At 41.3% G+C, this 23,075-nt stretch overlaps 1 protein-coding gene across 1 annotated transcript; it reads left to right on the forward strand.

Moving 5' to 3' along the window:
- Nucleotides 1-201: 201 nt before the first annotated feature.
- Nucleotides 202-20,118, forward strand: dnd1 (DND microRNA-mediated repression inhibitor 1). The gene is made up of 4 exons (XM_063000671.1): nucleotides 202-262; nucleotides 600-705; nucleotides 6,498-6,959; nucleotides 19,288-20,118. The coding sequence occupies exons 1-4, from the start codon at nucleotides 242-244 to the stop codon at nucleotides 19,821-19,823; spliced, it is 1,125 nt and encodes a 374-aa protein (XP_062856741.1). The 5' UTR covers nucleotides 202-241; the 3' UTR covers nucleotides 19,824-20,118.
- The last annotated feature ends 2,957 nt before the right edge of the window (nucleotides 20,119-23,075 follow it).

The following is a 23,075-nucleotide window of genomic DNA, read 5'->3' on the forward strand; positions in this document are numbered from 1 at the left end:
AACTTAATTCACTCCATTTTTATAGATTCACCAATGTATATTTAATCTATATTTAATGTATATTCATCTTGTTTTTAAATAATAATGAAAACTGAGAAGACTGTGGACACTCCCGGTATCTACAGCAGTTTTGCTGTTCACCTGCAGATGGAGGCCAATCAGCTTAGTTCGGAACAGTTCCACCTTGTAGATCCGAGTCAGCCAAACTCAAGCTGTTGTTCATTCACTAGCCGACGGAGAAATGGAGAGGAATATGTTAGAGGTAAAAAAAATAATTCACATAACAAAATAAATTGATGTTTTAATTGTATTCAAAGTAGATAAACTTGTGTTGAATCTGTTTACCTAGAGGCGTTGCTTGTTTGGAAAACAACTGAGGCTACCTGAAGGTTTTCAGTGTAACCAAGCAAAACGTTGCTATCATAATATTAAACAATTTGCAGATATGTATATTTTTTTGGAAATATATCGTGTATTTGTTTCTATTTTTCAGTTTAGAGTTCCAGTGGGCCTGTTGGCTTTTATACCTGGTGTGGTAACGAAGGGAATGAACTCGTTACACAGATATGTATTAAAACTGTGTTGTGTTTTTATCACAGGCGTTGAACTCACAGAATTTGAAGTCTCTAGAAGAATGGCTTCAGAAAACCTCCATCACTTTAACACAAGTTAACGGCCAGCGGAAATATGGAGGTCCTCCACCAGGTAATTTATTATATATTGGCTTGCTGTATGCTCAGTGCCTTTATTTCTTTTTTACTGTCTGTATAACAGAAAGGTTTCATGTGTATATTTTGTATAAATGCCTGTAAACAAAGTCGCGACTTTCTAGAACATTCCACTTCTCTGCTTTGTTTTCGACTTTTACACAGCTAATTCATTTAAACGTATTAACTAACCCAGTAAAGATGACCTGAAACAAGAAAAAAAGCAAGATTCTGCACCGCGATAATTACCAAACACAGGAGAGACCAAAACGCGTAACATAACATCAGGGGCGATTTAATGCATGGGCTTACCTGGGCCCAGGCCCCGAATAATTGAGGGCCCCGGATTGGCTGTTTTATTTTTTATATATTTTGGTTAATAAGAACGGGGAAGCTTACAGACCAATGATTTTGTAAATCATTTACACGTTATTCATATTTCTGTCTGTTGATTGGCCAGATAAACTAACGAGCTGCTGTAATTCTGATTGTTAGTGGTGTGCCATACTGCAAAATTTGGTATGATCCGATACCAAGTAAATTCAGGGCCAGTATCGCCGATACCGATACTTTTTAATAATTAAAGTAGATGCATCATTAAATTGCTAAATCTGCTTGAATTTTCATGACATTTAAGTGTATTATTAAGTGTATTTTGTTTTTTATGTAAGTTTTGTTTGTTTGTTTATTAGGATTTTAACGTCATGTTTTTACACTTTGGTTACATTCTTGACAGGAACGGTAGTTACTCATTACACGAGATTCATCAGTTCACAAGTTTATATCAAACACAGTCATGGACAACTTAGTATCTCCAATTCACCTCACTTGCACGTCTTTGGACTGTGGGAGGAAATCGGAGCACCCGGAGTAAACCCACGCAGACACGGGGAGAACATGCAAACTTCACACAGAAAGGACCCGGACCGCCCCACCTGGGGTCCGAATCCAGGACCTTCTTGCTGTGAGGCGACAGTGCTACCCACTAAGCCATCGTGCCGACATTTTTGTAAAGTAGCTGATCTGAGTAGGGTTGTAAATAAATTCAGTTGTTTAAAGCGGTCAGATTTCTTGTTTCTGGTGCTTTACTTTCTCACAATGTTATCATCATAGTGTATTGCCACAAAGTGGCTAACTCATACTATGTAGTTGTGTTTGCAGGGTGAATAAATTTGTAGCTTTTTAATAGTGAGCGAATACATGTGTCCTTGTTAATTTAAAATAAAAATAAATAGATGCTATTCTGTTTACATTTATAAGCACAAAGTCAAAAGAAAAGAGCTCTCATTCACCAAAACACGGAATAAGAGCCTCACTACATGATCTGATTCATTTGCATAGGGTGCGCAATGTGCGTAAGGTGCGTCTGTACTTTACGCACGTATAGTTTACACTATTATTTCCATAAAATCGCCCCTTTTTCTGTATCTGCAAAGCAAAGTATTCAAAAACTTACAATCTTCCACTGCCTACCAACGTGCTGATGTCTGTTAGGATTATAACAACATGACGTGACGGTACCACAACAAAACCCAGCAGAGCAGGAGCGAGGTGAGCATGTAAGATGTGAGAGGAACGAGTCTGTACACACATGATCTTTATGTTCTAACGAAACGAGAGAATTGTGCTGAATGTAGCGGAGAAAAAGTGAAACTAAAGTATCGATCCGATACCAATACCAACGTTGGTATCGATAATATCGATATTTGGATCGATCCGCCCACCACTACTGATTGGTGGTTTCAGTTAAGCAACGTAAACGTTAGAGCTAGTGCGCTATCAAAATGTCTGAGCTTAGAAAGTACGAGAGTGGGGCGCAAAAAAATAAAACGTAAAAATAAACTGCGATCTGCTATGCTCCAAGAAAGAGTGAGCCACTTGACTCTGATGTCTATCGAGAGTGACATTTTGAGAAATCTGGATTTTAAGGACATTATTAGAGACTTTTCATTTCAGAAAAGTAGAAGAAAATACTTTTAAAGGTAGGCTCAGATGTTTTCTATTTTTCATGTTAGAACTGCAGTGTTCAGTCTTGTTGTCGCGTGTGTTGTGAAATGATAAGACTGTAGACCTGGGTACTCTTCCTGATTCCATATTTACATCCTTATTATTTTATTGAATCTGCATTTAATGTTTTAACCTGTTGATTGTTGTCCGTGTGCTATCGCTTTGTTTTCTGTCCTTACTATGGTTTGGGTAACATGGCTACATTAGTTCGGAAGGAACTCTGTTGTCTTGCGTTGTGTACTGATTTTATGAAAACTGTACATGGGGGCCCACAACCAGCCGTAGCCCCTGGGCCCACAGGCAGGTTAAATCGCCTCTGCATAACATGTACACCGATCAGCCATAACATTAAAACAACCTTCTTGTTTCTACACTCACTGTCCATTTTATCTAATCCACTTACCAATAGAAGCACTTTGTAATAATAATAGGCATCCGTCAGTCTCGGGAGACTATGGAGTTGTGCACTGTTCAATTTTTGCAACATCGGTTGTGGCTTGTCAGGCATATACGGGAATGACAGTCTCTTCCACATCTTGCGCAGATGAAGCTTGATGCTGGTCTCTCAGCTGCACTTAGCGCTTTCCTCTTCTGGCATTGTACCTCTGTCTGTTGAGCTATTTTCTCTTCAAACTTGGAGAGACTTTTCTGCACTGTATGCTTCCAGGATGATCGCTCGGTGGCCAGGGATTCCCACGTGTTGAGGTTCATGTCCAAGGCTTTCAGGTCTCTTTTACAGACATCCTTATATCATAGCTGAGGCCTGCCCGTGGGACGCTTTCCTTCGGCCAGCTCTCCATACAAGAGGTCTCTAGGAATGCGCCCCTCGTCCATCAGGACAACGTGTCCAAGCCAGCGCAGCCGTCGTTGTTTCAGTAGGGTGAACATGCTGGGGGTGCCAGCCCTCTCGAGGACTGTGGTATTGGGCACCCTGTCCTGCCAGGTGATGTTGTAGCACTTTGTAGTTCTACAATTACTTACTGTAGTCCATCTGTTTCTCTGCATGCTTTGTTAGCCCTCTTTCATGCTGGTTTTCAATTGTCAGGACTCACAGGACCACTACAGAGTAGGTATTATTTGGGTGGTGGATCATTCTCAGCACTGCAGTGACAATAACATGGTGTTGGTGTGTTAGTGAGTGTTGTGCTGGTATGAGTGGATGGATAAGACACAGCAGTGCTGATGGAGTTTTTAAACACCTCACTGTCACGGTCACTGGACTGAAAATAGTCCACCAACCAAAAATATATCCAGCCAACAGTGCCCCGTGGGCAGCATCCTGTGACCACTGATGGAGGTCTCAAGGATGACCAACTCAAACAGCAGCAATAGATGAGCGATCGTCTCTGACTTTACATCTACAAGGTGGACCAACTAGGTAGGAGTGTCTAATAGAGTGGACAGTGAGTGGACACTGTATTTAAAAACTCCAGCAGCACTGCTGTGTCTGATCCACTCATACCAGCACAACACACACTAACACACCACCACCATGTCAGTGTCACTGCAGTGCTGAGAATGATCCACCACCTAAATAATACCTGCTCTGTGGTGGTCCTGACCATTGAAGAACAGCATAAAAGGGGGCTAACAAAGTGCTTCTATATGGTAAGTGGAGCTGATAAAATGGACAGTGAGTGTATCCGCGTATATAATATTTCTCTCAAGTATTACTGGTCATATGCACACTCATACTGAAATTACCAACCTGTGCTCCTTGAAAATACAATACAGATACAGAATTTTTAAACTTTTTAATACTCTTTAAACATCAAACGGCATTTAAACAACCAAACCATCAATGTCAGTACAGAGTCTGTGTGAGCAGTAATGTTTGGTGTACCTGGTTTGTTGTTTTAATACATTAAGCCATGTTTACACTTTTCCTAAGTAAAAAGTTTAACATAATAATAATTATTTTCATTTTGAACCACATGTTGGTCATTTCAGCAGTAGAGAGTACTTATGACCAGTAGAAATCAAAAGTTTGATGTTCCTAGGTCATTGTTGAACACATTAAGGCATGTTAAGCTTTTTCTTTATATTGATAAATGGGAGGAAAAGGTCTAACATAAAAATACAACCCAAAATCCTTATGTTCTTATATTTACTTTGACTTTTACTTCATTGCAGACAGGATGAACCTGATATATTTCATGTTTTATCTGCTCACCTTCATTTAATTTATTAATAAACATCCATTCCTGTATTTCAGACCTGCAACACATTTTAAAAAAGTTGGGACGGTAAAGCATTTACCACTTTGTAATGTTGCTATTCCTTTTCACCACACTTAAAAGATGTTTTGGCACCGAGGATACCAAGTGATTTAGTGTTTCAGCTTTTATTTTGTCTCATTCTTCCTGCAAACACGTCTTAAGATGTGCAACAGTACGGGGTCGTCGTCGTCCCATTTTTCATTTCAAAATTCTCCACACATTCTCTATTGGGGACAGGTCAGGACTGCAGACAGGCCAGTCCAGTACCTGTACCCTCTTCTTCCACAGCCATGACTTTGTAATGTGTGCAGCATGTGGTTTTGCATTGTCTTGTTGAAAAATGCTGGACGTCCCTGGAAAAAATGACGTCTTGAAGGCAGCATATGTTGCTCTAAGATCTCAATGTACTTTTCTGCATTAATGCTGCCATCACAGAAGTGTAAATTATTTTTGCCAAGGGCACTGACACAATCCCATACCATGACAGACCCTGGCTTTTGGACTTGTTGCTGATAACAGTCTGGATGTTTTTATTCGTCTTTGGTCCGGAGCACAGAGTGTCTATTTTTTCCAAAAAATCCCTGAAGATCATGGGCGTTGAGCTTAAGCTTGTGTCCTTGGCCTTTATGCACTGAAACTCCTCCCGGTTCCTTGAATGGTTTAATGATATTATGCACTGTAGAGGGAGAAATATGCAAATCCCTTCCAATCTTTTTTGTCTTGTTTTTAAACATTTCAATAATTTTCTCATACATTTGTTGACTAACTGGAGATCCTCTAATCATCTTTGCTCATCAGAGACTCAGCCTTTCCTGGATGCTGCTTTTGTACCAAACCATGATTACAATCACCTGTTGACATCACCTGTTTGGAATCACATCATTATTTAGTTTTTTCACCGCATTACTAGTCCTAAACTGCCCCGTCCTAACTTTTTTTGGAATGTGTTGCGGGTCTGATATGCAGGAATGGAGGTATATTAACAAATGAAAGGAAGTTGAGCAGATAAAACATGAAATATCTTAGGTTCATCCTGTCTGCAATTAAATAAAAGTTAAAGTAAATGTAAGGAACACTGCATGTTTATTTTATGTGCATTTTTCATACTGTCCCAACATTTGGGGTTGTAGTTGGAAGATCTCAAACATTTAAATGTGACAAGTTAGCAAAAATAAAAGATATCAAGTGAGGGGCAAAACTAATATAAATCTTACGTATAGTACTGTATAAGGCAAAGTTAAGACGTTAACTGAGACAAGGCTGAGACATTAACTCCACAATACATCTGCAGAAGTCCTGTGAATCTGGTAGCAGCAGGTCCTTCAACTTGCTGTTATCTGGCCATGATGATTCAGCCCGTATTAGTCACATGTACTGCAAGTCACTACCATCAGCCCAACATTTAATTATCCTTTACCGTGGCCCAGTTGTTACAAAATAAGCATTACCATTCACATTTTTTGAGGGTGGTTCTACTGGTTTGGGTCATTATTGTAAGTCTCTGTTGAGTACTCTTGGTACGCATGCGAACAGTGAACCTAATTCCACTTTTGTCTTCTGACAGACTGGAGAGGTCCAACTCCCGGTCCAGGTTGTGAGGTCTTCATCAGTCAAATTCCGCGGAACGTCTTCGAGGATCAGCTGATCCCCCTGTTTCAAAGCGTGGCACCACTGTATGAGTTCCGCCTCATGATGAACTTCAGCGGTCAGAACCGTGGCTTTGCCTATGCCAAATACGGAGACGTGGATGGCGCAGCCGCTGCCATCAGGGCTTTCCACATGTACCCGCTGCAGGCTGGCGTCACACTGCTTGTAAGCAAGAGCACTGAGAAGAGGCAGCTGTGTCTGGGTGATCTGCCTTCTACCATAGAGCGCAATGAGCTACATGCCGTGCTGTGCCAGATCTCAGAAGGAGTGGAAGGCGTCACCGTGAAGACCGCCGGACATAAAGGGAAGAGTGTTTCAGCAATCGTGTACTACTCCTCACACTACGCCGCCTCCATGGCCAAGAAGCTGCTAGTGCAAGGTAAGATGTTATCTTTAGTTAGCACTAGACAGAGAGTCTTAGCTCAATAATTAGAGTAGAATTTGGGACACCTGAACCCCAAATGTAATTGGTCAGCCAACATATATTTGGTATCTAATATTTACTACTTTAATATTATCATATACACTGATCAGCCATAACATTAAAACCACCTCCTTGTTTCTACACTTACTGTCCATTTTATCAGCTCCACTTACCATATAGAAGCACTATGTAGTTCTACAATTACTGACTGTAGTCCATCTGTTTGTCTGCATGCTTTGTTAGCCCCGTTTCTTGCTGTTCTTCAATGGTCAGGACCGCTACAGAGCGGGTGTTATTAAGATGGTGGATCATTCTCAGCACTGCAGTGACACTGACATGGTGGTGGTGTGTTAGTGTGTGTTGTGCTGGTATGAGTCGATAAGACACAGCAGCGCTGCTGTAGTTTTAAACACCTCACTGTCACTGCTGGACTGAGAATAGTCCACCAACAAAAAATATTCAGCCAACAGCGCCCCGTGGGCAGCGTCCTGTGACCACTGATGAAGGTCTAGAAGATGACCAACTCAAACAGCAGCAATAGATGAGTGATCGTCTCTGACTTTACATCTACAAGATGGACCAACTAGGTAGGAGTGTCTAATGGAGTGGATAGTGAGTAGACACAGTATTTAAAATCTCCAGCAGCGCTGCTGTGTCTGATCCACTCATACCAGCACAACACACACTAACACACCACAACCATGTCAGTGTCACTGCAGTGCTGAGAATGATCCACCACCTAAATAATACCTGCTCTGTAGTGGTCCTGTGGAGGTCCTGACCCTTGAAGAACAGGGTGAAAGCAGGCAAAAAAAAGTATGTAAGAAATAGATGGACTACAGTCAGTAATTGTAGAGCTACAAAAGGCTTCTATATGGTAAGTGGAGCTGATAAAATGGACAGTGAGTGTAGAAGCAAGGAGGTGGTTTTAATGTTATGGCTGCTCAGTGTATAGTGCCATCAAGTTGATTTCGACTACAGCTTCCTCTAAGCCCATGGTGGTGTAACGCTTGCTTGACTGTGGACAGTGTCACCTTTCCTTCAGCAGCTTCATGCTTTATGGAAAATGCTTTATGAGACCTTTTAAAGCTTTTTAGATCTTCAATGCCTATGGGCCGGTCTAGTGGATGGGTAATGGACAAAGAGAAGTCACCAGCTGGGATCAAACAAGGAATTTAAAGGCCATGCCACAAGGTCACATGACAGAAGTTTCTACATCACTGAGATTTTCATGTTTTAATCATCGATTCCTTTCCATTGAAAGGAATGATTGAATCCATTGTTCCTTACAAGTGTCTGTAAAGTTTAGACATCAACAATATATGGTCCGTCTGAAAACCTAGTGAGCTGCCGTGTTGCCTACTACCTAAGCAGCTGCATAAGTGGAGAGGATTCTAATAAGACATCGGCTTATAAGGCAGATTATTTGGACACAGCGATTACGTCACCGCAGTTTCACTTACTAAGCTAACACAGTTAGCCTCAGGTCATTCAAACCAATTGGCTAAGGCGGCACAACCCGCTAGCATGCCAGCTACCATATCCCTTCATGTACCGAAATCAGTTAAATTGTCCCGGACAAGACAAATTTGCTAAAAAATGACACTTGTGCACCTTTATACAAAATAATTTACAACCCCAAATCAGAAAAAGTTGGGAAAGTATGGAAAATGCAAAAGAAACGACAGTAAGAACCTGATATATTTCATGTTTTATCTGCTCAACTTCATTTCATTTATTAATAAACATCCATTCCTGCACTTCAGGCTTGCAACACATTCCAAAAAAGTTGGGATGGTAAAGCATTTACCACTTTGTAATGTTGCTATTCCTTTTCACCACACTTTAAAGACGTTTTGGCACCGAGGAGACCAAGTGATTTAGTGTTTCAGCTTTTATTTTGTCTCATTCTTCCTGCTAACACGTTTTAAGATGTGCAACAGTACGGGGTCGTCATTGTCGCATTTTTCATTTCAAAATTCTCCACACATTCTCTATTGGGGACAGGTCAGGACTGCAGACAGGCCAGTCCAGTACACGTACCCTCTTCTTTCACAGCCATGTCTTTGTAATGTGTGCAGCATGTGGTTTTGCATTGTCTTGTTGGAAAATGCATGAACGTCCCTGGAAAAGATGACATCTTGAAGGCAGCACATGTTGCTCTAAGATCTCAATGTACTTTTCTGCATTAATGCTGCCATCACAGAAGTGTAAATGACCTTTGCCAAGGGCACTGACACAGCCCCATACCATGACAGAGCCTGGCTTTTGGACTTGTTGCTGATGGATGGTCCTTTTAATCTTTGGTCCGGAGCACACGGCGTCCATTTTTTCCAAAAAAGACCTGGAATGCTGATTCATCTGACCACAATACATGTTTCCACTGTGTGATGGTTCATCCTAGATGCCTCTGAGTCCAGGGAAGTCGATGCAGCTTCTGGACACGGTTAACATGAGGCTTCTTTTTTGCACAGTAAAGTTTAAGTGGCATTTGTGCATGTAACTCTGTATTGTAGAGCTTGATAAAGTTTTTGATGCAGTGCTGTCGGAGGGATTGAAGATCACGGGCGTTTAGGTTAAGCTTGCGCCTTTGGCCTTTACGCACTGAAATTCCTCCAGATTCCTTGAATGGTTGAATGATATTATGCACTGTAGAGGGAGAAATATGAAAATCCCTTCCAATCTTTCTTTGAGGTACATTGTTTTTAAACATTTCAATCATTTTCTCACGCATTTGTTGACAAACTGGAGATCCACTGGCCATTTTTGCTCATCAAAGACTCTGGATGTTGCTTTTGTACCAAATCATGATTACAATCACCTGTTTGGAATCACATCATTGTTTAGTTTTTTTTACTTTATTACTAGCCCTAAGCTGCCCCCGTCCCAACTTTTTCTGGAATGTGTTGCAGGCCTGAAATGCAGGAATGGATGTTTATTAATAAATTAAATTTTGTTGACTGGACAAAACATGAAATATCTTGGGTTTAAACTGTGTGCAATCAAATAAAAATCAAAGTAAATGTAAGGAATACTGCATTCTTATTTTATTTGCATTTTCCTTACTGTCCTAACTTTTTCTAATTTGGGGTTGTATTTACATGTGAAAAAAACTCGTTGACCGTTTGTTGCTGTAAGAAAAGTTGTGCCGCACTGACTGCTGGAATTGCCTTCACTGCTGAGGAAGCATTGGATGCTCCCTTGTCATTCAGTCAGTTTATAGCTTCGAAATAAGGCATCTCAGTAGGCAGCATTTTAAAGTATCTTAGAATTCAGACACTTTTCTTCTCTGAAGTGTGCGTAGGATGACGTAAAATGCGTGTATGTAGAGAGATCACTTGGTTTTCAGACAGACCCATAGTCTGGAATTATAAACCTTTTGATTCCCTCATCACAAGAAGCACATTGTCTTAGAATAAAATGCAAAGATGTGACTTCTGTGCTGTGATGAGTAATCAGTCCTAGTACAGTCTTAATCAGCTCATTAAAACCTGTGTAATAGGAATGAGCCACATCACAGGAATAAACTTTCTTTTTAAGTTCCGCTAGATTAAAGTCTTGATCAGTGACTCAAACGTCTGTAAAATAGTCTACACCTTGGTGAGTGAGCGAGCGCCGTGTGGAGCACAGGAGGGTTTCACGGCTGTATCAGGCTGACGGTTCGGTTCGTCACGTTGCGCCACGGAAAGCAGACGCCTGCAGCGCACGTCTCTCAAACGCCATGCTGAGCAGATCCTCCGCTGACGAGCTTAATGCTAATTTATGCTAATCACATGCAAATCAAGAAAGCTGCTGTTCCACATCATAACACAGCAGAGGTGGGAAAATAATTAAGGCCTAGCAAAGAGCAATCAAAACCCAAACATAAATCACTGAATAGTATAACAGGATGACAGGAATTATTCATATTTCTATCGTCTTTAATTGGTTTTGCCTGCACCACGTTGATGTGTGGCCTTAGCCTAGTTTCTAACTGTTACATCAGAGATTAGACGCAAATTAAACTTTTGAAGGGAATAATCTCATGAGGGAGGAGATTCTAGTCAGATGAAGCTACATATATTGTAGAATTTCATAATATTTGATGTGTTCATTCTTTGTCATCACAGCATGCAATCAAGCTGGCGTGGACAAAATCATAATTTCACAATATTTATACCATCATGAGTGTCTTTTTTTAATTTCTCCCCAATTTTCCTCCCAATCTAGTCGTATCCAATTAGCTGATTGCATTTCACTTCCTCTTTACCGTTGCTGACTTCCACTCCTGACTTATGACAAGGAGAGCCATGACCAAAACACGCCCCACGGCGGACGTGTGCAGAACCGACTGCTTCTTTTTACCTGACCGATGTGAGTTCATATGGGGATCGGAATCACGTACAGGGGAGTCACAGCTGATCTCTGTTATCCCCCGCCACTGTGCAGGCACCATAGATTAGCAGCCAGCAATTGCATCAGTTATAAGGAATCATCAACAGCAATCAAACCCAACAGCCAGCCAATCAAACTCTCAAGTTCGAGATGTCAGCTATGGTGTGCTAGAGTGTGTTACAGCTGTGCCACCCGAGCACCCCAAAATGTTGTGATGTTACTGAATGTCTGACTGTCTGATTTCAAGTCCTCCTGTAAATCCTGATTAGTTCAGGTTGGTTTTGGTTCAGCTGAATGTGGAGAAAAGTCCATAACAACATACTGTATCATAGCACTGCTTGATTTTTTTTGGTCTTGAAATAGTTGATGCAAAGCTTTGACATTTAATATGCTAATGAAAAACATTGTATTGAAATCAAGATTCTAGTGGTCTCAGACCTTTAGTCCTGATTGTATGTAATTGGAGGGATTGATCATAACATGACTGCAACTTGAGTAGTTTTGAGCATTTAAAACCTACATTTCAGTTAAGATCAGCTTTGATCAGGACAGCTTTAAGCACATGGTAGTGCTAAAAATCTCAGTCAGCTTAATCACTTCCAACATTCATACTGTTGCAGTGATTTTTTTCTAGTGGTGGCAGTGTCTAAGATTTAGTATTATTTAGGTGGTGGATCATTCTCAGCACTGCAGTGACACTGACATGGTGGTGGTGTGTTAGTGTGTGTTGTCCTGGTATGAGTGGAATCAAACACAGAGTTTTTAAATACCGTGTCCTCACTGTCCACTCTATTAGACACTCCTACCTGGTTGGTCCACCTTGTAGATGCAAAGTCAGAGACGATCGCTCATCTATTGCTGCTGTTTGAGTTGGTCATCTTCTAGACCAGAGGTCACTAACAGGCGGACCGCGGTCCGGGTCCGGACCCAGAAGCTGTCCCATACGGACCCGGACCTACAGCCAAAACAGAAAGTTAGGATTTGAAACCTGACGGAGCGCTTCTATTTTAACCGGCGCAGCTTTTGTAGTCTTTACGGTAGCGGTTTAGCGTATGAGAACCAATCACGTGACACCACTCAGCCAATCAAGTCTGTGCATTCCAGCCGGTAAACACTGCGACTGCAGTGCAGACAGTTGAGAGAGTTAGAGGTGAGTTACATGTGGAAAGACGGTGGAAAGAAAAAGAAAGATAGCGAATGTAGAAAAAACGAAGGGAGAGATACAGACGACTGTGCCGGAGAAAGTTGAGAAAAAGACGAGTGAGACAGGAGACAAATAGCGCTCTCCAAAAAAGAAACGTGTACAGCGAAATTACAGCATTTAATCCGTGATGGAGAGACTCATCTCTGTTCTTACTTCCCACTGGAGCACAATTTATTGTCCGGTCAGGGTCCTCTCTGTGTGTGCATGTTCTCCCCGTGTCCGCATGGGTTTCCTTCGGTGCTCCGGTTTCCTCCCACAGTCCAAAAACATGCAAGTGAGGTGTATTGGAGATACTAAATTGTCCATGACTGTGTTCGATATAACCTTGTGACCTGATGAATCTTGTGTAATGAGTAACTACCGTTCCTGTCATGAATGTAACCAAAGTGTAAAACATGACGTTAAAATCCTAATAAATAAACAGACATTTGATTTGACAGTTATTGATAACATGCAGATGTTGATACAACTACTAGGCTACATTATATTATATATATTATATTGTATATATGTTATAGTGTTAAGGTACTGGACTAATAAACAGAAGGTTGCCAGTTCAAGCCCCACCACCACCAAGTTGCCACTGTTGGGTCCCTGAGTAAGGCCCTTAACCCTCAATTGCTCATTGTGTTCCGCTCATTGTGTAAGTCGCTTTGGATAAAAGCGTCTGCTAAATGCTGAAAATGTAAATGTAAATATCAATATATTTACATTATATATATATATATATATAGTTAAACATTCCAGACCTTTGCTTCAAGAAATTTTCTCTAACTGGACCCCTTTAAATTTTAGTTGAATACCCCTGTTCTAGACCTTCATCAGTGGTCACAGGACGCTGCCTACAGGGCGCTGTTGGCTGGATATACAGTGTATCACAAAAGTGAGTACACCCCTCACATTTCTGCAAATATTTCATTATATCTTTTCATGGGACAACACTATAGACATGAAACTTGGATATAACTTCGAGTAGTCAGTGTACAACTTGTATAGCAGTGTAGATTTACTGTCTTCTGAAAATAACTCAACACACAGCCATTAATGTCTAAATGGCTGGCAACATAAGTGAGTACACCCCACAGTGAACATGTCCAAATTGTGCCCAAAGTGTCAATATTTTGTGTGACCACCATTATTATCCAGCACTGCCTTAACCCTCCTGGGCATGGAATTCACCAGAGCTGCACAGGTTGCTACTGGAATCCTCTTCCACTCCTCCATGATGACATCACGGAGCTGGTGGATGTTAGACACCTTGAACTCCTCCACCTTCCACTTGAGGATGCGCCACAGGTGCTCAATTGGGTTTAGTCCATCACCTTTACCTTCAGCTTCCTCAGCAAGGCAGTTGTCATCTTGGAGGTTGTGTTTGGGGTCGTTATCCTGTTGGAAAACTGCCATGAGGCCCAGTTTTCGAAGGGAGGGGATCATGCTCTGTTTCAGAATGTCACAGTACATGTTGCAATTCATGTTTCCCTCAATGAACTGCAGCTACCCAGTGCCAGCAACACTCATGCAGCCCAAGACCATGATGCTACCACCACCATGCTTGACTGTAGGCAAGATACAGTTGTCTTGGTACTTCTCACCAGGGCGCCGCCACACATGCTGGAGACCATCTGAGCCAAACAAGTTTATCTTGGTCTCGTCAGACCACAGGGCATTCCAGTAATCCATGTTCTTGGATTGCTTGTCTTCAGCAAACTGTTTGCGGGCTTTCTTGTGCGTCAGCTTCCTTCTGGGATGACGACCATGCAGACCGAGTTGATGCAGTGTGCGGCGTATGGTCTGAGCACTGACAGGCTGACCTCCCATGTCTTCAACCTCTGCAGCAATGCTGGCAGCACTCATGTGTCTATTTTTTAAAGCCAACCTCTAAATATGACGCCGAACACGTGGACTCAACTTCTTTGGTTGACCCTGGCGAAGCCTGTTCCGAGTGGAACCTGTCCTGGAAAACCGCTGTATGACCTTGGCCACCATGCTGTAGCTCAGTTTCAGGGTGTTAGCAATCTTCTTATAGCCTAGGCCATCTTTGTGGAGAGCAACAATTCTATTTCTCACATCCTCAGAGAGTTCTTTGCCATGAGGTGCCATGTTGAATATCCAGTGGCCATTATGAGAGATTTGTACCCAAAACACCAGATTTAACAGCCCTGCTCCCCATTTACACCTGGGACCTTGACACATGACACCAGGGAGGGACAACGACACATTTGGGCACAATTTGGACATGTTCACTGTGGGGTGTACTCACTTATGTTGCCAGCTATTTAGACATTAATGGCTGTGTGTTGAGTTATTTTCAGAAGACAGTAAATCTACACTGCTATACAAGCTGTACACTGACTACTCTAAGTTATATCCAAGTTTCATGTCTATAGTGTTGTCCCATGAAAAGATATAATGAAATATTTGCAGAAATGTGAGGGGTGTACTCACTTTTGTGATACACTGTATTTTTGGTTGGTGGACTATTCTCAGTCCAGCAGTGACAGTGAGGTGTTTAAAAACTCCATCAGCGCTGCTGTGTCTGATCCACTCATACCAGCACAACACACACTAACACACCACCACCATGTCAGTGTCACTGCAGTGCTGAGAATGATCCACCACCTAAATAATACCTACTCTGTAGTGGTCCTGGGAGAGTCCTGACCATTGAAGAACAGCATGAAAGAGGGGGTTAACAAAGCATGTAGAGAAATAGATGGACTCCAGTCAGTAATTGTAGAACTACAAAGTGCTTCTATATGGTAAGTGGAGCTGATAAAATAGACAGTTTTGGAGATGCTCTGACCCAGTCGTCTAGCCATCCAAATTTGGCCCTCGTCAAACTTTTTCCTGCTTCTAACATCAACTTTGAGGATAAAATGTTCACTTGCTGCCTAATATACCCCCCCTCCCCCCACTAACAGGTGCCGTGATGAAGAGATCATCAGTGTTATTCACTTCACCTGTCAGTGCTTATAATGTTATGCCTGGTCGGTGAATAGTGTTATGCCTTAATTATAGGGTGTATTTTATTTTGGACTAATGATAGACAGCAGAAAAGAATGTTAATGAAAAATCTATTTTTCTCCAGGTGATAGAAAGAACTAAAATACACCCAAGCTATATGTAATTCATGTTTGTTTATTTATGCTTCATGTTTAACATAACCTTTGTCTTCTCCTAGCCAGGTACTGAGCTCTTACTGCAGACATAAATAAATATATAAATAAAAAAGAATAAATGCCTAAAAATGCATAATTACCAAAGTGAAATTACATGCACTAATTTTAATTTTGCATTTTTCACAAATTGTAAATCATTGTTTCTGTAAAAACATAAATCATTGTTTCTGAAATATTAGAATATTAGTCATATTGTTATAAAATCTATTCCATAAATACTATAATAAAGTACTTTACATATATACATCATCAGTTATATATATATAAAAGCACAAATACTGCCAATCTAGGACATATATCCATCATGGAATTCACTCTGCAATGGTCGCACCGCATGATATTTGGTCGCACCACATGATATTTTCAAGTTTAGTTCAAATTTACAGGCACAGAATTGGCCACCATAACAAAATAAGCTAGCTTACCACATAATGTAATTCTGAAATCTATAATCAAAATATATGTTTGTAGAAATAACTTAATATTCATTATATTTGTGAGGTCATACCACATAAAAAAATTAAAAAGGTTATTTTTTAAAAAATTGAGTTAGTTACAAACCTGCTTGTTGCTTTCAAGGGCCCTTGACAAATAGGTGTATGATACAACTTTTAGTCTTTGACTTGTTTTCAACATTAAAACCCCAAAGTGGCAGTTTCTTCATGGTCGCACCACATGATATTTCATAAAATGGGCATCTTCGGACAAAGTTTGTTTGTATATTATGATGGAAATTTAAATAAAAAACACTTTGCATTTTTGTGCAGTACTGCAAAACACTTTGAAAATTATGCCGAATAAGACAGAAAATAAAGACGAATAGGTGTAGAGAACTTCAATGAAGTTTGTAAAACAGAAGTCATGGCCGGACGGTCGCACCATATGATATTTTGACACTTTAAAAAACAAAAAATTACAATTTACTAATGTTTTGTGAAAAGTTAAATTGAGTACATATATGTGAGAGATACTACATACATATGGCACCTTTTTATGCATTTAAACAAATGCAGTCGGACAGAAAATTAAGGCGTCACGTCAATGACCCATGTATCAAAAGTGGTCCAAGAAAGGAACAGTGGTAAACCGGCGACAGGGTCATGGGCAGCCAAGGCTCATTGATGCATGTGGGGAGTGAAAGCTGGCCCGTGTGGTCCGATCCAACAGACGAGCTACTGTAGCTCAAATTGCTGAAGAAGTTAATGCTGGTTCTGATAGAAAGGTGTCAGAATACACAGTGCATCACAGTTTGTTGTGTATGGGGCTGCATAGACATAGACCATTCAGGGTGCCCATGTCCACCGCCGAAAGCACCAACAATGGGCATGTGAGCATGGGAACTGGTATATATGGAGTATGTTTGAGAGCCAGGATCGAAAACATGGTGGCAACCTTTAAAGAATGGAGCTTCTTTCAGTATTGTTTGGAACAGTTTCAACCATTCCATTCTCAAGACCTGGGGTTTGGGAAGGGAGAGTGACCGGCGTCGGATGAAGCACCGAGTAAGAGGACTGATACCATCCAACCATGCGCTTCGGGTCCTGCAGTTGTCGAATTAACTTTTGGTGAAAACATGTTTCTCAGAGAGTTAATGTTGTAGCTGAGGGATCAAATTGAGATGCATGAAACAATGGTTTGGCATTGATGGTTTGGCATTGATGGTTTCACTGGCTAGAGACACACACTGATCAGCCATAACATTAAAACCACCTCCTTGTTTCTACACTCACTGTCCATTTTATCAGCTCCACTTACCATATAGAAGCACTTTGTAGTTCTACAATTACTGACTGTAGTCCATCTGTTTCTCTGCATGCTTTATTAGCCCTCTTTCTTGCTGTTCTTTAATGGTCAGGACCCCCACAGGGCCACTACAGAGCAGGTATTATTTAGGTGGTGGATCATTCTCAGCACTGCAGTGACACTGACATGGTGGTGGTGTTAGTGTGTGTTGTGCTGGTATGAGTGGATCAGACAGTAGCTCTGATGGAGATTTTAAACACCTCATTGTCACTGCTGGACTGAGAATAGTCCACTAACCAAAAATATCCAGCCATGATGAAGGTCTAGAACAGACCTGGGCATTGTACGGCCCTGGGCATTGAGAGATCCCCAACCGGCCCTCATGAGGTCCGTGGCAATTAAAAATCAGACGTAAATAAATGTACATCACACATGCTATATAACAGGATTGTTTTTGACGGGAGAGCTATGTCTTTAAATTTCCGCAAGTTTCGATTTACGTGTGTGCGAGTGTATCCAGCTTCACCGTAATGTGTCGGCGAACAGAACTGAGTGTGATTGACGGTCGAGTTTTTTACAAGACGTGAACTTCTGAAGTATTTATTTACTGAAGTCAGATGTAATGCTGTTTAACGATCACAATTTAGGCTTCAAATCGCTGTTATGGTACTACACAGAGAAATACAACAACATGAACGATGCAGAGCGTCACACCTGAAGCTGCGCTAACTAAACTGCAAAAGCAACAAGGACTTTTTATTAAGTCTAACACATCCAGAACTGAAGCAGTCAGGACCAGCTCTGTGATTTTAAAAATAATATCCAACATAACAAAGGACTGAAAAACAGCAAATGAGGTAAATAGACTCCAAATGAAATTGTGTAAAGTTTAAAAACCTGCACATTGTTCACATTTGTTTTTAAAACATTAGTTGATTAAATAGTGAAATAATGTTGATGTTAACATCTAAAGTGTAACAGATTATCAGAACTATACAATTTACTGCTTTTTATAAAGAGATCAAATTAATATTGAGCAAAATTAAGTTGACCGTAATGGTCCGGCCCTCCACAACAGTCCCAGTTTCTTATGTGGCCCCTTGGAAAATTTAATTGCCCACCCCTGGTCCAGAAGATGACCAACTCAAAAAGCAGCAATAGATGAGCGATCATCTCTGACTTTACATCTACAAGATGAAACAACTAGGTAGGAGTGTCTAATAGAGTGGACAGTGAGTGGACACAGTATATAAAAACTCCAGCAGCGCTGCTGTGTCTGATCCACTCATACCAGCACAATACACACTAACACACTGCAGTGTCACTGCAGTGCTGAGAATGATCCACCACCTAAATAATACCTGCTCTGTGGTGGTCCCGTGGTGGTCCTGACCATTGAAGAACAGGGTGAAAGCAGGCTAAAAAAAAGTATGTAGAGAAATAAATGGATTACAGTCAGTAATTGTAGAACTACAAAGTGCTTCTATATGGTAAGTGGAGCTGATGGAATGGACAGTAAGTGTAGAAACATGGAGGTGGTTTTAATGTTATGGCTGATCAGTGTATAGTGACAGTTTAACAAGGTAAAATGTCCACTAACACCCAAAGCCCTTTGATTGATTGGTTCCCTGTCCAGGGTATTGATGCGCTGCACCCAGTTTTTTCCAGTAAAACCAGACCTGACCAGGATAAAGTGGTTGATGTAAATTAAATAAAAATCTTCAGTTTTATTACTTTATATTATTTTGTTTATGTTTATGACATGTTTGTCTTTTCTTATCAGCCTTCTGGAAGCTGTATGGCATCTCCATCTCTGTTAGATGGATTTCCTACAGCCACAAGTCCAGACATGAGGAACGGAACGAAGAGGCTCCCCTCACCCCTCTGTCCAAGAATTGCTTCACACCTGCACTTAGCCAAGACCCTCTTCCTCCTCCACCTCCTACACCTTCACCTTCTCTCCATCAGCACTACTTCTCCCAGGCTGTAGGGGGTCCAGCTCTGCGAGCAAACAGTGTTGTGGTACCCCAGAGCCCCAGGATCGCAGGGGAGCCGTTCCACAATTCTGTACAGCAGCTGCGCTGGATGTGTGAGCTGCAGGGGCTCGGTGTACCACTCTACAATGTTGAATACCACCACACGGGCCCTGATGGCACCCTATACTTCACCTACAAAGTGGCAGTGCCAGGGCTGCCCGTGCCTCTCTGTGGTGTTGTTCGCATCCTGTTAAGCACCAGCTCCTGCAACATGGAGGCTGAGGTGCACCAAGCTGTGGCCACGCAGCTCCTCAGGGCCATGTGTCAGGCCCAGGTTCCATGAGCTGTGGCCACCTGTTCCAGATGTATTATTAGTATTAAGATTAGAAAGCATACAATGTTAAGGCTGCCAAGGTGAAGTGGTTTAATTGCTTGATCTACCTCATTTTTTTGATGTTTGTTTTATCTTTTGGTTTGTTTTATCAATGTTTTATATAAGAAAAAAATAATTGTATAATTTGTGTGTTTTCCATTTTCTAGTTTGTTCAATCTTTACTTTTTTGCATGGTGTTTGCATTTGATTTTTATGTTTTGGAGTGGATTTGCATGGTTGTGTTGCACTTACATTAAAAAAAGGATTGTTGGATTAAATTCTGGTGTTTTTCAAGGTTCTACAGTGGGTTCCAAAAAAGCGTTTAAAATATCTTTGGTTTGTGCTTTTGTTGATAGAATAGATAGGAAGACCCATAGTCCACAAAGTTGAATCAGTTCATCTGGACACAAGTTGGTCGTAGAGATACGTTTCGTCACTCATCCAAGTGACTTCTTCACTCACTGAAGACTGAAGAAGTCACTTGGATGAGTGCCGAAACGTATCTCTACAACCAACTTGGGTGGTGGATCATTCATGGTGTTAGTGTGTGTTGTGCTGTTATGAGTGGATCAGACACAGCAGTGCTGCTGGAGTTTTTAAATACCGTGTCCACTCACTGTCCACTCTATTAGACACTCCTACCTAGTTGGTTCACCTTGTAGATGTAAAGTCAGAGACGATCGCTCATCTATTGCTGCTGTTTGAGTTGGTCATCTTCTAAACCTTCATCAATGGTCACAGGCACTGCCCACGGGGCGCTGTTGCCTGGATATATTTGGTTGGTGGACTATTCTCAGTCCAGCAGTGACAGTGAGGTGTTTAAAACACACTAACACACCACCACCATATACTGTAAGTGTCATTGCAGTGCTGAGAAATGACCCACCACCTAAATAATACCTGCTCTGTAGTGAGACTATTCAATAGTCCTGACTATTGAAGAACATCATGCAGAGAAACAGATGGACTACAGTCAGTAATTGTAGAACTACATAGTGCTTCTATATGGTAAGTGGAGCAGATAAAATAGACAGTGAGTGTAGAAACAAGGAGGTGGTTTTAATGTTTTGGCTGATCGGTGTACATACGCTCATAAAATACATGTATGCGTTGGCAGCCTTGGAAAATCGGCTGGCATCATGTGTTTTTGAGAACAGCTCTGGTAGTAATCATGCCTGGCTGTGGCTAGTGAAATTGTACCCAGTTGTCAATTAAATTTGGTTGACTGGTTGATTTAGGGGGCAGTTACTTTTTTCACATGGGGGATGTAGGTTTTTATTAGATCCTTATCTTAAGTAAATGGAATAATTATTTAAAAGCTGCATTTTGTGTTCACTTGTGTTGTCTTTAACTGGAATCTACAACATTTAAATGTGCCAGAAATAGAAGAAATTGGGAAGGAGGCAAATACAGCGCACAGTTATTTAACTGACAATGGAACAAAGAAAAGATTTCCATTGTTTTCACTATACAATTTAATTGTATTTAAATTGAATTAGCCAAGATGGGCAAAATAAAGAGTGAAAGGTGTATAAAATGTTACACTGTTTTAAAACATTTAAATTGGTAACAGTTGAGGGAATCATGAGTGGGTATAAAATGAGGATCCACCAGTCTTTACAAGTAAATATGGGTTATAACTAAGAGATCTGTAAACCAGTTAAAAACATATTTCTAAAGGTAAGGTATTTTGGGCCGCTCAGGTGGTGCAGCGGGGAAAAAACACGCTGCAACCAGAGCAGGGATCTCGAGTCTCAGCTCTGCCTTGCCGGCTGAGGCTGAGCGGTCACATGAACAACGATTGGCCTGTTGTTCAGATGCGCGGGACTGAGCCGGATGTGGGTCTCTCTCTGTCAGACTAGTGCAGTTACGACCTCTGCTGGCTGATTAGAGGCGCCTACACAGAGATGAGGAAGGAGTGCTCTTAGGGTGTGTCTCTCTGTACACCACGCTAAGTGGCTCAACACTCGTCAATGTGTGGGTGATAAGATGCATGCGGCTTGATGCCCATGTGTCGGAGGGGGCGTGGGTTAGCTTTGATCTCCTCGGTCAGAGCAGGGATAGGAAGCATGATGCAATTGGGGAAATTGGACGCGCTAAAGGGGGAGAAAATGCATTAAAAAAAAGGTAAGGTTTACCATCTACTATACATTATATTGTAAAAAGGCTCAAGAAAATTAAGAGAAATTTCACTTAGCATAGGGCAAGTTGGGCACCATGTTGAATGTGTGTGACCTTTGAACCCTTAGACGGTGTGAAAGTGCACAGTTCACTTCTAACTAGTGAATAAGGTGTAACCTAATGAATAAGGGCGGCACGGTGGCTAAGTGGGTAGCACTGTCGCCGCACAGCAAGAAGTTCCTGGGTTCGATTCCCAGGTGGGGTGGTCCGGGTCCTTTCTGTGTGGTTTGCATGTTCTCCCCGTGTCTGCTTGGGTTTCCTCCGGGTGCTCCGGTTTCCTCCCACAGTCAATTGGAGTCACTAAATTGTCCATGACTGTGTTCTAGTATATAACCTTGTGAACTGATAAATCTTGTGTAATGAGTAACTACCGTTACTGTCATGAAGGTAACCAAAGTGTAAAACATGACGTTAAAATCCTATTAAACAAACCTAATGAATATTAAGGTTTAAATGAAGCTGCTCCTCCCAGACACACGTACTTACATGAGCCATATCTTAATGGTTGTGTAGGAGGATATAAATGTCCTGATGTCTCATTTCTTGTTCTATTAGATTCCAGTGCAGTGTTTGATATTTCCTGGAAAAGCTAGAAAATGCAGTAGGTGTTAGATGACTCGCACTCGTTTGAATAAAAAAAATCCAGTCTAATGTACAAAATGCTCTGCTCTAAAACTGCAAAAGTATGGGATTCCACATGGGTTAGTTTTGGGACCTCTATGATTTACACATACATTTTTCTTTGTAGACATGGAATCTATTCTTTGGCAGACAACAGTTGTATAGATCTGTCAAACCCAATGACATCCACATAGGAAGATAAAGGATTGTAGACCCGAGCGCCCCTCACGCAGCATTATTTTATACTGGTAACAAGTTTTGACTGAATCTGATCAGGGTAATGGTAGCTCACCAGTTAATGTACTGGACTAGTAACTGGAAGGTTGCTGATTCAAGTGCTTATGAGCTGATATGAAACCCTAGGTTTGCACTTCCATTTGTGCATTTACAAATCACTGCAGTTTGAATTCAGTGAATGCC

The sequence above is a fragment of the Trichomycterus rosablanca genome, chromosome 1, assembly GCF_030014385.1.
Source record: "Trichomycterus rosablanca isolate fTriRos1 chromosome 1, fTriRos1.hap1, whole genome shotgun sequence".
Taxonomy (NCBI): Eukaryota; Metazoa; Chordata; class Actinopteri; order Siluriformes; family Trichomycteridae; genus Trichomycterus; species Trichomycterus rosablanca.

Coding starts and splice junctions, on each gene's coding strand:
- dnd1 (XM_063000671.1), top strand. CDS start 242: ATGGAGAGGAATATGTTAGAG. Junction 263..599: donor TGGAGAGGAATATGTTAGAG/GTAAAAAAAATA, acceptor TTTTTATCACAG/GCGTTGAACTCACAGAATTT. Junction 706..6,497: donor ATATGGAGGTCCTCCACCAG/GTAATTTATTAT, acceptor GTCTTCTGACAG/ACTGGAGAGGTCCAACTCCC.